The sequence below is a fragment of the Amyelois transitella genome, chromosome 12 (genome assembly GCF_032362555.1).
Source record: "Amyelois transitella isolate CPQ chromosome 12, ilAmyTran1.1, whole genome shotgun sequence".
NCBI classification, from domain to species: Eukaryota; Metazoa; Arthropoda; class Insecta; order Lepidoptera; family Pyralidae; genus Amyelois; species Amyelois transitella.
In genome coordinates, this window is record NC_083515.1 from 6,178,990 (window position 1) to 6,193,961 (window position 14,972).

The following is a 14,972-nucleotide window of genomic DNA, read 5'->3' on the forward strand; positions in this document are numbered from 1 at the left end:
TACTTTCGGGTATGCATAAAGACGGCTCAGCCACCTGTGTAGATAATCGTGTATCGTCATGTATGTAGGCGTTTAAAGAAACCAAATGGAAGTTTATTTCCGTTACAGAGAGCTTCAGAAAATAAAAGTAGATATTTTCAAATGTATTTTTAAGTTCTTAGACTACTCGTATAATAAATATAACAATCAAGCTGCAAGTCCTTTCTTACTTCTTCTTCTTGATCGTATTCTTCATTACTGGAGCTCGTGTCCATCTTGAAACGCTTTGACGGATTCGCTAACGAGCTGTTTCCAGGCTGTTTTGTCTTCGGCATTTCTTAGGACAATGGCTATAGTAAGTCCCGGTTCTTGTTCCACTTGGTCAGACCAGTGGGTTGTGGTCTTTTACTGTCTATTTTCCCAACAACAACCAATTTGTCAAGATTATCGGGCTGTCTACGAGCCATACCTTTGTGCACAAATTTTATAATTATTTTTAAGCACAGATGATCAGGATCAGGTGTTGCCTGCGTTTTGTTATACCAATGTCTAAGCTATATTATCTACTGCAAAGTTCAAGTGCAAGTAATTTTTGCATAAAAAGAAGTAAACACACATATATCCCAACAAACTTTCAAATTAAATATGGGTAGGAATAACTTGATAATATTCAGTTAAAGGTACAAATGCCAGCTAAATTATTCACCATGAATAATATGCATTGATTGGAGTGAGATTCACATTTCATCCGCGGCGCCTCGTTAGGTTTAATTAGGGTTGGTTCAGCGTCAAACATTGTGAAGTGATCCCCTTTGCTATGTATATAGAAAAATGTTACGGTGATTACATGTTGGGCGCCTCGGAATACCGGACAAGCGACTCCCAACCTACTAAAAATTAAACATAATATCTGTGCTCAATTTTAACAACGAAAGGTTAAGAAGCAATGGGGATTAGTGACCGTGTATGAGTATGACTTGACTTAATCCAGATGCGGGATGAGCATTAAAAATATATTAATTTAAAACTTACCCTAAAAAAAGAAATATAACAAATCCAGCGAGAAAGTTTGTGAGGCAGTTGATGGAAGACGTGATTAGGGGGTTCCAGTAGCTTCTTGTAGCTGGAGAGCGCCAGGAGAGGGCTGAACCCTGGGCCCAGGGGAAAAAATCTGGAAGGTGGCGTCGATCCATGCCTGGTGTAAGAGCAGAATAATTTCAAAGCAAAATATTTTCAGAAATAGTGCTTGGATTTCATTGGAAAAATAAATTTTGATGAGAAAATATGGTTATACGTTTTTTCATATATTCACCTGAAAACATTTTCCCATATAAAATGGTCGCCACAGAGCGATCATTTCGACTCCTCTATCTCTGTACTTAATGGCTCAGTTGGGTTTTTTATTTTAAAATATGTTGTAAGTATCTAGGTTTACTTTATTTTAATGTAGGTAGACGTAGCTGTTAAATTACTCAACCTTTTTATCTGAGCTGACCACAACACAAACATGGCTTGACGCTTCTCCAAAAAAGAACCAACCATTTGGCCAGTGGCACAACATTTTATTTCGTCCTGAAATATCATGCAGCTGGCCCGGTCAGACGCGACACTTTCAAATAACTCCGTGATTCCTTAGAACATTGACTGTACAGAACTAAAACTTTAAAATTCAGATAGGAAGCGGCTCTGCACTCCGCGACAAAAGTTACAGCTCAGAGTGTAATTTTATACGCAATACGACAGAGATATTTAAATATATATTAAATTATATTTAGTGCTTTTTCACTTGATTACGATAAATCATATCTTTAAATAACTGTAACAAATAGTGAAACAACGGTTTAATAAAACAATGTTTTAAAACATGCAATATAGTGTTTATTAAACTACTAACTACTATTATTACCTGTACGTTTTACGTGCATGAACTTTAAATTAATAAATATTGCAAAAATATGTAGGAAATCATAATTCTCAAATACCTACATATGCACACAAAACTAGTTTCTTTATTGAACTTATAATCTGACATGATCATGCTGCTTTTAATGGAATAAGTAATTTGTATAGAACTTCATCAATAGGTTAAAATATAGTAGTCATAATATTTCTGTGCATTTTATATTTTCATATTGGCCGTCACACGTGTCTCGCTTGCAACATAATCGGGATGTATGTATGTGTGTTTTCGATGGTTTTCGGTATAAATTCCATTTTTATTTAGTCGATTCATTTTTATTTGATGCATTTTTACAATTGTATATAAAATGGGGCCCGTACTGGTGACCTTGGGTTCAGAAGGAATAGGCCATTGCGCCAGTCGTTTGTAAGTAGGTAAGTAATAAATTGAAAACTCTTTTAATTCCTGCATCTATTATGATACTCGTAATATGATATTGACGCTCATCCCTTTGTGTAAACGAATTAAGCTGTTGTAAACATCCTCTGCTTGAAATTGTAGGAAGTACTTCCTTGTATGTTTGCGAATGAACAAAGTGATATGAGATATTGGAAAATATTTTCAAGCCTTTGATCTTAGATTGAACAAAAAAATATTTAATCGTTCTATGAACAATCCACAACCAAGCCGGGTATTACAAAATATTATTATATTTTTTTAAGTATTTTTGTCTTTCATTTGATATTCGATACGATATGATAACAAACAAAAGAAAATCGTTGCGCTGTTTTCAAATATGGAGGTATTATCCTCCGGCTTCTAGTGATAAACTTTCTGAGATGGTACCCGGGATCCGAAAATCAGGTAACGACTGACTTCCATATGATTATATTAACCGATTACATTTATCCCGCAAACACGCTTACACCTCCAATATGCTCGCTTACTCGCAATGATTTACCTCGCCCTAAAAGGAATAGAAGTCACGATTAGAACAAACAGACGTTATCGAAAAATCGTAACTATTATACTTTTTACTCCTTGTAAGTATTTAGTAGTTATACTTTTATATGGAGCAGTAAACCGTTTCGAAACGCTTGCACTATCAAATTAGCATGTCTGAGTATTCTGTTACAAAGTCGGATTTCCATACAAGTTGGATTCTCCTTACAAGTAGATGGAGGAACGGAAACGATTTGCCTAAACAGCTGTTGTAGCTGAATAGTTGATAAAACTTGGTTATAGTTACTAACGTAAAACAGAATTAGGTGTTTTTTTTTTAAGGTAATTTAAAATCACAATATGATTTTCGCAATAAGCTAAAGGTATATATGCTAAGTTTATAAGTGTGTAATTGATAAAAATTAAATTAACTGCCTAATAAGTAGTTAATCTTATTTTTCGAATTTGTTAGTTCTATCTCAATATAGTATATATTTTATCTACACTCGCCTTGAATTACTTAGAATTTTCTATCTCAATCGTAATTTGTTACGAGATATATTACTTACTAAAATGATCAAAACTACAATAAATAAATTGGAACCCAACGATAGATCGCAATACACAACGGACATATCTCCTGATATATCAGGTGCATTTCCCAAGTAAATATTTATCAATATTGAAGTACACTGAAGCGTTCGCTTGTGGCTGTCTATATTTACGAGCAAGAAGGCATTGCAGTGGCGCAGTGGATTTTACGATGTAAAATTTGTTGGGAACATGTGCGGCTAGAGTTACGACTGCGCTGCAATCTCGTATGATTGGCTTTGGAGGTCTGAAAAGACCTGTTCGCTGATAAAGACGTGTTCGAAAAATGTAAACGATACTTTTTTGTTTTTTTATGTATATAGGTATATGTAACATAGAAAATATGCCTATTTTATTTTCGACAAAACAAAAAATGTATACTCACAAAATATTGAGAATTTTTAAACTCTATATTGAATTAGAAGAAGAAATAAATGTGAAAATTATACAGAAAATAAGTTTTAAAATATAGTTAAACGTATTTCTACAATCGTAACAAGACCGACACCAACTCAGCGCCGTGTACGGCCATGTACGGTCACCATTTCGGAAAATATTTCACTACATAAAATAAGCTTTTCTTTCTAAATGCTAGGTCTTTCTAATAAATGATGGACGAAACATAAATATCACATCATTTATAAGATTCTAGACTACGTTCAGCTGAATGGATATATAGTGCATTTGAATTTAGATATGTTTTTAAATCTATACTATCTCTTTTTAATATGAAGAGAAATTATTTGGAATCTTCTTCCTTTAAAAACTAAAACACCTATTTTAATGGTATTTAGCACAGAGATACACAAAAATTTCAAATTGGCGTCTGCTTTCGGAAATCCAACGACAGCGAAGCGCCACCAAAAGCTAGAACAAATTCTATGCAATTTCATTAGCGTTTCCTTTCTGCTTAGCGCATATCTGAATATCATCATTATTCAGCAAAGGCCTCGTGTTCTCTAGAGCCTCACTATTCGCAGGCGACGGTGTCTCCAATTGAGTGCAATTTCCGCCAATTCCGCCAAGCCTGCACCTCCGGAATTACTGAATATGTACGGAATTTTAGATACGCTCCTACAACTGAGGCCAATGCAGTGCACAGCTTCCTTGATTAAAGCTGGAAATTGGCTTATAATAGAAATAGATTTCTTTTCAAAATAGGCTACAGGTTAGTTTATCTCGATCAATATATTAAATCTACTACCGCTTGCAATGCGTTGAAGAATCAAAAGATCGAAAAAACCAACCATCATCCCACCTAGGAAGATTCACAGAGACTCTGAGATCAGACTAGAGATAACTTCATAGTACAGAGAATTTTTACGTCAAAACAATTTAATGAAGTAGATAATATCAATCTAAACTATTCCTTCCCTATTTAACGGGATTATTTTTATGGCAATAAACCTACAATCAGATTTCTTCTTAGCGCGTAGTAGATAGCCTGTAACGACGTGTGTTTGCCAAGTCCATTTGTGATAAGCATCTCCGTAAGTGGGACGCATACAGTTAATACAAAATATGGCACAGCGTTTTAGATAACGTCAGCTAATTCTTAATAGTCTTTTGAAATACGCTTTACTATATATACACTATGAAAAATATTCTGGCCTGAGAACTGCTTCCAACTAAAAAAGATAAACCATAGCGGAAAAAACAATAAAATCCTGCACTACTCGCTTATAAACTAAGATTTCATTTCAATTTTTCTTCAAGTCTTTTGGTTGTTCAATCTCATTATTAAACCATCCAGCTAAACATAGTCATCGACTCTGGTTGCTAATAGTTCGAATTTGTTCATCTCAAAGGGGGTAAAGACGTGACTTAAACTATTATTAATTACACATGCAGAAATCGAAACCGCATAACGCAAAATGTATCCGCAGTTTATCTAATTACGAAGACTATTGCCCTGTAAGGAGTACTGGGATTATCATTATTATTATATCCTATTCGCAAACATCACGCAAGGCTTGTAGTTACACGCAAGATCGCAAAAAATATATCAGCTCTTCATGTACCATTTATCTATGTGTTACCTCAATTTATTTCCATGGCCTGCGGTAGATATCTCATTTATTAGTTCGTGAAGGGAGTTAGTATATCGTTTATAATTCTCAAGGAAAATACTTTGCCGTAATAGACGGTAATATGTTAACGAATGTTGTCGGTTTGCTAGTGGTAAGCATAAGTTTCTAACCTGACTGTACTTTGTCCTTGTTCTCTTTGCAATAATTTATTACAGAAAGACCTTCTGTTGAATACCTAATCGATCACTGTAAGAAGCAGCAAACATTTTAAAATGTAGGTATTTAATAATAAAAACATTAGTTATTATTAAAAAAAAAAATTTTTCAAATTAAAATATTTAACTTATTGTGTTTTCTTCAGCTTCTTAACCCCAAATAATAAATATTCAATTAAACTTCAATAGCGGTAAGTTTCAAAATTCGATTCAAATCTTTATTTTGTTACTTAGATGTGATTGATAGCACAAGTGACGTGGCAATTCCCGGATTCCTCAACCGAACACGAGCTGGGGTTTGGCAAAAAATAAGACATTAAAATATTCAGGAGATGCCGAGACCGGTCCACGACCGAATAGAGGTCGAAACACTTCTCAACCTTTTTGTGAATTCGTAAGCGAATTATTTATATCGAGATATATCGACCTTTCGATGCCGTAAATGGCACATTGTTTTATTTATGCGAGAATATTTCAACTTACCAGACCCAAAATGTACTTGATACTTTGAAAGGGATAAAGTTACAATTCACAAAAGCAAATTGACGCTACCAAGAGCTTTATGTTTTATAAAGAACAAGTGTTGGACGTTCTTTATATCATAGTTTAAAAAGGTTAATTAAAAATAAAAACTACACTTTTATCTAATCCAGTTTTGTAAAAGTCCATGTTCTATGTTAATGAGGTGTAAGTCTATTGGTAGAATCGGATTAGCATATTGCTTTGACGCTCTTAGGCCCGTCAGTTAAAGTTAAGACACGATGAAAGGGCTTACCTGTCTACGCGTACAATTCAACAAACATATATTACACAAATACAGCTTTGCAGCTGATGTACGGTTCAATGTAGAGAAACTTGACACCACTAAATTATATTTTTATTCACTTCCTTTGGCTGTATGAAATTTAATAACATTTGATTACTGTAATTTTATTTTATTCCAAAATTTTGACAAGAACATAGGCATTGCAATTTAGCCTTAAATGTGACCAAAAGTACACGTGATTAATACATATAATTTAAAAATGCCACATCGAAAAGATGCAAAATGATGATCCATGAGATTGTGGAAAATAAAATTAACTTCGTTTTATTAAATAATGATTTCAAAATTCTAAACGTAACGTTGGTGTTATTTTTCCGCTGCGGCAAACATTAAAATGCAAATTAGAGGCGTGTACACAGCCCTGCAACGCGCTTGCTTCTTTGATGTGCTTTCGGCTGATGTAGACTTGATACAATAATTCTTCCATGCTATTCTGGTTGCGATGAAAAATCATAGTGTGTGCCAGCTTCTCTGCCCGTGCAGATTGTAAAAGTCAATGAAGAGACTATCTAATAAACTTTGGCTTCCTCTTTTATTATTTACTATTTGTATCTCAATTCCACAGCTGAACGTGGCCACAGTTTTGAAAAGTGTGTTGACTCTATCTACACCGCAAGGGATATGGGCGTGACTATGTGTGTGTGTGTCTGTGTTGTATTATTAAATGCTATTGTCGCAATTTTAATCAATTTGTTCGCAGGGCATACTTTTTACCAACTCGGCATTATCTCCACGGAGTTTATAGTCACAACTAAATTATAACCCATTTGCTTGGTGTCTCACATAGCACATTTATGACAATGTGTGACACATTTATTGAAAAAATTAAAGCAAAATACTTTCTAAAAGCATCCCGTTTGCTCTAATCTTACTGTTATTTTCATGAGGTCGTTTGCTCAGATGTGTTAATCAAAAACATTACTGCACCGTAGTACCTAGTAGGTATATGTGCGTCATGTACTGCTGCATTAGAACATTTTATAGAAATTAGGAGGTAGGATTTATTTTTCATAAAACCCTGTTTAACTAGATAGTTTATGGGAGTAAGAATTATACTAAACGTTGCCTTTGAATATTGTTACTATTGGCTCTGTGTTTCTGGTAAGGGATAAAAACGGGATATTATGTATGTATAAAAAATTCCATGAAAGAATAAAACCCATTGATTGTTATAATAAACACCTGTTTAATATAATTTATCTATTCGCTTTAGTATTTTTACCAGATCGACCTGATACTGTTGGTTCATCCTTTTCCAATAATTCTTCATCAATAAGTAAATCAAAACTTCCCAAAGTTTCAGGGCATGGAAGTTTATTCCAACGCACATCCGGCACGCCATCTGGAGGCAATACTACTGATAAAATATTATCGATTAACTTATATTTCAAAATTCTGTCGTTTACCGTGGTTGATGTGAGAGACGGGGATGCATTAACTTCTACCAACCACGGCTTTAACTGATTGTCAATAATGATATCATAACCGTAACATTCAAAGCAATGCCTGTCATTAGCCATCACGGAAGCCACCGCCTTCAAAGAATGCACGATCAACCACTGCATTGCCGCAAACAACTTTTCAGTGACAGCCCTGCCTCTACTCCCTTCTAAATACAGTCGCAAATTTTGAACGCTCATTTTGCCCCCGTGAATGCTGTTGTAATCCCCGCCGTGTTTCTGTACGCTAACATTAGTCAGGTGCACATACATGTTGTCCAACTCCGTGACGCTAGTGTCGTACTTCACCGTGCAGAACCTGCAGAAACCAAGTTGGAACAAGTAAGCCTTGAGAGGACGAAACGAAGTTACCAACACGTAAAGTCGAAGATCAAACTTTTTGCCTCCTATTAGCAGCGGATTGTCTATGTACCGAGAAATCACGTAGCTCTCTTTACTTAACTGCGGATGAAAAGGAGTTTTCGCCTCGCGAGACCATTTCTTAAGCTTTGACAGTTTATTTATGAGGAAAATTCCGGTACCCTGAGATTTTCCGCAAGGCTTCATAATCCAAGTGCTCTGCGGGGATTTACGATATTCCTCAACAAACATATTGTAGTCGGCCGGAAGCACGAATGTGACAGGTACGAAATCGAGATGAACGTATCTAGTTACTACTTGCCCGCCTTGCAATATTACCTCAGCTTTTTCAGCCAAAGGGCTTCCTTCCCTTTCGAGTTCCTTGCGATACCTTTTGATGTTTTTAACGAGCAGGTCCTTTCTTGATAGTTCGTAATGATTGGGGAAATGATTTATCATTTGATTGTCGTTCATGCGATAGCCGCTTTCGACGCTGAATAGATTTCGGCATGTTTGCGTTGACGCCCAGTAGAAGTTCCATTCGTCATCTGGCCCGACTTGGTTCCAGCCTCGTCGTTCGAAATTGCTCATCAAAACTGATTTTTCCATGTCGGTGCAGAAGTTAACGCGACATTTTTCAAGTGGCGCGTTCACTCTACCGTATAAACTATTCGCTATTTTCTTCGCGTCCTGATTCATGGCTGTTGTCTGTTATTTATGTGGGAAGTTGATACTGACCAAACATTGGCAGCACAGGTGTACGTTGTCATGGCGTTGGTAAATACCGCTCGCTATTGGCCAATATCCAATCTCGCTCGCTATGACTACGTGTAAACACAGTCGGTATTGATTTTTAACGAGTTTTTGCCTGTATATGTGCGAACTTTCCCGTAGAATTAAATTTGCAACAGCAACCTTAATGCAAACTTCCTGTGTTACACGTCTACAGACGTTATAAATGGAAGATGTTTCATAAAACATCATTTTCATTTATAAGTACAGTGAAGCACAAAACCCCTTAGAAATATTTTATACTCGTAGTATACCTATTTCTTATACTGAGGTTGGGTAGCATTTCCAAACCGAACACTGATCATCAATTATGTTTATAGAGCTTTTATTTACATTGTAAATAATTATTTCCTATATTATAAAAGCATTTAATTTTACATTTTATATGTATTAATAAAATGTTAAATTAAATTATGTAAAATTACCTTATGTTTAGGTTATCTTTAATGAATTCCCCTTAAATCAGCGTAGCACAGAAACTTAGTGAAAATAAATAATTTCCATATTTTCATGTCCCTGTCTAAATTTATACATTTTGAGTTGTATCCAGAATTTGATTCCCCTGCCGCCTGTTTCGCGGGCTAAGCCCAGGGTCGGTAGTAAAACACTCATTCCCGTCTCTAACACACGGCATGATTTAATAAATGTTTATTCCTTTTTGTATAGCTCGTTCCCCTGAGAAATACCCATATTTCTTTGTATTATATTACGTCTGAATCATAAAAGTAATGATATGTTGTTACGCTGATTTAATGTTTATTTTATTTTGTAATTAATTATTAGCTTTCTCTCTCTTATAGCTAGTATAAGTGAATTATATCAATTGCCGAAATTCGCTTTTTTATACCGTCATGCTACCAATTAATCTTAAAAACTGTAGAAGCAAACGTCTACGGTTTAAGTACCCTTAAATATGATTACAATCTCAACAAAAAAAGATCAAAAAAAAGATGTATGTAATCCAAGAATTATGTACGTTATTACGGGAAAGACAGAGCCAACTGTCTCGCAAAGACTAAAAGGCCACGTTCAGCTGTAATGTAATTAAAATCCAAATAGTGACAGTTTGCTAGCCCTGCGCCTAAAAAAAGAATCCCAAGTTTATCAACCTTTCCCTTATTCGCCTTTAACGACATCCATAGGAAAGAAAGGGAGTGGTCCTATTCTAAAGTGACATGAATCACAGGTTAAAAATCATATTGCATTTATTACTTTTGACATCACTTCTGTCCGAAACTGTACAAAAAGACTAAAATTATAATTTTGCACTCGGCAAAACTCGAGTAGTTCCGACGTGGACAAGTAAATTATTTGTAATAAATTCTCCACCCCATTACTGCAAGAGTCATAACCTAGCTCAATAGGGCTAGGTTATGACTCTTGCAGTAATGTACAATAGTACAGCCCACAATTCGTGGCTACAGATGACCATCAAATGATATTCCTTAATGATTCATTTTTAATGCTTTTACAATAAAGATAATTTATTTTTATACACAACATTATATGTTGTATGGCATAATTAGCAGACAGGTTGCTAGCCCAACGTCTATAAGAAGAATCCCAAGTTTACACTTTTTATGAATTTATGAATTAAATAAGTTATAATAAAGACCTTTATATAGGTTAGTGTAGATAGCACGCTGAATGTGTCATCTCGCAGATTAATTTGCTCTCCCTAGGGTTGACCGCACCTGCCTGGTAATATAATTATCGCCGCGGATGAGTGAGCAAGATTCTGTGTAATATTTTATATGATTACGTATAATAATTTATGAGGTTGGTAAAAGTGCCTTTTTATATAGTCGAAGCACTGACATAAACTTCCTTTATACTTTATTGTTGTTTAAATACATTTTTCAATTCCTCACCAATTTTGCTTCATCAATTGTTAAAACAATTCGAAAATTACCGAGTTATTGTACATATGACTAAAATACGAATAATTTTGAATTTAATACGAAATTTTGTTTGTTATTCTCAGTATTGTATATGTGGGTAAATAAGAATAATTATAACAATATAATAATTTATTGAATCAAAAATATTCTGGTTCAATGAAAGCCACATCCTATGTATGCGATGCACGGATCACCATTTTTTATAACACTTTTTCAAATAATTTGGAAACTTTATGAAGTTTTAATCTAATTTAATAACAGAGCATCTCAAAGCTCTAGCTTTTCTCCGGCTTCAGATGCTAATAGAGTTATGTGAAAGTTTTCTTTCAGCAGAAGAAATACCCGAAGGAGCCGCCGACCGACGTTAGAATTTTATAAAACTTTAATTTTACGCATAGTTAGACTTCACTGGCTAATTAAATTTATCAAATACCACTTCCTTCCTCCTCTTGCTTTCAAACTTCTGAATACTGAATGTAAGTTTCCTGATTTTTATTTCATAACTAGCTTTTATCCGCAGTTTCGCCCGCGCGTGTTTAACTTTAGCTTTTGTTTTTACCGGGATGAAAACCTTTGTCTTTCTCTCCTTTATATAAACCCAAAATTTCAAGAAGATTGGTTCAGTAGATAACACGTGAAGAGAAAAAAAACAAACTTACTCTCGCATTTACAATTTTGTTTGTTTGTTTGCAATATCTTTATTGTACTTACGAAAGAACACAAAAATACAGCAAATTTGTAAGACAAAATATACAAAGGCGGACTTATCCCATTTAGGGCTCTCTTCCAGTCAGCCATTGAATAATTTATCCCTTTTTATAGGTAAGCAAACCAAATATTTATAAGATTCGATGGTCACATTTACCTACATAGCTTTTTAGATAACAAAAGTTTTTAACGTCATAATCATCATTCCCTCTGTATTTCATTTTATTTCACTACCCTAAATATAATCGTATTTTATGTTTCACTAAGTATTTGCTCATATTGTAGAACATAATAACAACATAAGAAAATATCCATAGAGAAAAATAAGAATATTAAAGATACTTTGAACCGAAACATAATACCATACCGTTTCATGTGACATTAACATAATGTAAGAAAAACAATAGGAAAACGAAAGAGGGAGATACCAATAATGATATGTGATCCAAAATATGTTTGTACGGAATTAATGGACCGTGTCATACATACTATGTTCTATAGCTTCCTACACGATGTTGCCAACTTTTAATTTATTTACGTGTGACCGAAAGCGGGCAATTTATTGCTTTGTCTTCATTGTGTAGGGTTACCATTTTAACATTCTTACATTGAGCAATTTAAATGAATAAAACGTTGATAAACGAATAAAAGAGCCGTGTGGTATTTTTAAACGATGGACTAGTAACCTGTCAATATTTGAATCTCAATTCTATCAATAAGCCAAACAGCTGAACGTGGCCAATAGTCTTTTCAAGACTATTGGCTCTATCTACACCGCAAGGAATATAAACGTGACTGTATGTGTACATATATTTAGATGTATGTAAACGAATAAAAGAGCAAAATCTCTCTCTGGTCATATCCTCCATCAACTGATGCTTACATGTCATTCAATTTTATTTTTTCTATATTATTAGCTTGATTTCATACGAAAAACCGACAGCTGTATGGTGCCGAAATTCCTAGACATGAACATAGTAAACATCTCCTTAACTAAAATCCTAGAAAACCTACTAAGGTGGTCAACCACAGATGGATAAGTTTCTTTGGGCTAGTGCCAACCCAGAGACAACACATGCGGTAACTTTGTCCACAACTCCTTGAATTAAAGCGAGCGTGCACAGGTTACACAACAGGTCGCTTCGGACAGGAGAAAAACAAGTTCAGAAAAGTGTGGTGTCCTCGGACTAACGGTAAAAGGTAGCTTTTCGATGTAGATTTTTAACTACAAATCCGAATTTAAATTCCAATCTAATATTATACAATGACACATGTAGATACGTATCTATCTATACATGTGTATATATCTATGCATATGTGTTACTGCATTCTTATTTATCTAAAATATTCTCAGAAACAGATAAAATGTATTCTCTCTTATCTGTTAGATCCAATGGATCCAATATTTGTGTTTTGGTAAAGCAACATGCATGTGTCATTTAAGTCGCAATATTAAATTATTAATATTTTACCGTTATTACATATAAAAATGCCATTAAAAAAAATTGACAGCGACTCTTCGCAAAATAAGTGCAATGACTAACATCTTACAATTTTAAACTAAACTTCCAACTTTAAAAAATAAATGATCTCTTTATGAGTAAAAAGCTTTTAGCAGCGCTTTAGAAATGCAAATCTTATGCTTTGGTTCCTACTTGACATATTTTTATAGCGCGGCAAAATTAATGACTTGACAATGACAAAAAGAATAATATATGAGGTTACCCTTTCTGCTGATATTTTACCTCTAAAAGAATAAATGTACGTAACCAATAAAATTACTGTATTATATTCTAAATCAGACATATGTTGTCTTCTTTTATTTTCTCGCAATATTGTCTAAATGCATCTATAGCAAGTGTGCAATAATTACATCACTGCAATACTTACACGAGTAAAGTATTTTTTTTATATTACCTTTATTTAATTAATTGAAACTACTCCCATCTTATTGACTTACCAGGCATTTAATCATTCATTCATTAATTCAAATAATCAGGTCTATATCCCTTGCGGGGTAAGCAGAGCCAGCAGACTAGAAAGTCTGATGTATGTTTGTCTTAATGATAAAATCGAGATTCAAATAGTGACAGGTTGCTAGCCCATCGCCTAAAAGAAGAATCCCAAGTTTATGAGCCTAATAAAACTTTATCTTATTATTTAGAACTTATCCAAGATGTGGTCATTAGAGCTCGCTGGGCTCCTCTCACTAACGCTATTTTAAGGGCAAATAAATTCTGAACAAACTTATATATTAAAAATAAAAAGCTTCGTAAACCGTGTTAAATGCAAATGTTATTCACTGCAAGTCGACATAATTCTCAGCGGGCGGGATGTTAAATGACCCGGAATAGTGATAGTTGGACTTACACGCGTTTGTATCGTAAGCTAGACTTATGTTACAGATATTTTTTTTATAATAAAGAATAACGAATGTTTCGTGAACCTTCATAATACGTCTATAGCTTTATAAGCCAGATAAATACATATATGTTTTATCACATTTTACAATTAATGAATTTACACTTATGTAAGGTCAAACAAATTTACCAAAATTATTATCAAAGACAAGCTATTTTAATTAAAGATAAGTCATTTAACTACTTTCATATTAATACATAGGTTTAGGTAGGTTAATTAAATCCTATCTTTGTGTGTACGTTCATCTACACGAAGCCTACATAATCTCTAAGGTGTTGCATGTGGTGGGTTTCTAATTAGAGAGGGCTTCCGTGAAACTGGCTGTCAATTTAATTGATTCTGTTGTCAACATACATATATATTATATATACATATATCATGTATTTATCCGTTCTGGACTAGACAGAGAAAAACAAAATTCGAAGATTTTTGCAGAGAGTAGGATCTCTGTCTATTTCTCGAAGAATTGAGATTCAGATAGTAACAGGCTAGCAAAGCCCATCGCCTAAAATAAGAATTCCAAGATAAGACTCTTATTCAAACCTTTCCCTTGGTCGCCTTTCCCAAACTACGCGATCGATCAAATCAAAAAATTATTTTGTTTTTTTTTTTCTATCAGACCAGTTGCCTATAAGTTTTATAATAAGGTGCCTATATGTATGTTAGTTAATACTTTGTCCAAAACTCATAACTATACAGGAATAGAAAAAAGCTGTACAAAGACAGTCTTATCCTTAAGTAGGATCTCTTTCAGCCAACCCTTTGATAAAAGTAAACATATCCCTTAAATATTTTTGTTATAAAAATCCATACCCAGCCAAAAATAGAAGCGCTCCATCATTTTCTTATAAGATCGGAGAGCGGCGAA

At 34.2% G+C, this 14,972-nt stretch overlaps 1 protein-coding gene across 1 annotated transcript; it reads right to left on the reverse strand.

Annotated features, from left to right (window-relative positions):
* Positions 1–7,679: 7,679 nt before the first annotated feature.
* On the reverse strand, positions 7,680–8,996 carry LOC106141525 (polyglutamylase complex subunit TTLL1). The gene has a single exon (XM_013343175.2). It carries the CDS (start codon positions 8,979–8,981, stop codon positions 7,680–7,682), a length of 1,302 nt encoding a protein of 433 aa, XP_013198629.2. The 5' UTR covers positions 8,982–8,996.
* Positions 8,997–14,972: the final 5,976 nt, after the last annotated feature.

Excerpts from the sequence above, each read along its gene's own strand:
- LOC106141525 (XM_013343175.2), bottom strand. The coding sequence starts at position 8,981 with ATGAATCAGGACGCGAAGAAAATAGCGAATAGTTTATACGGTAGAGTG.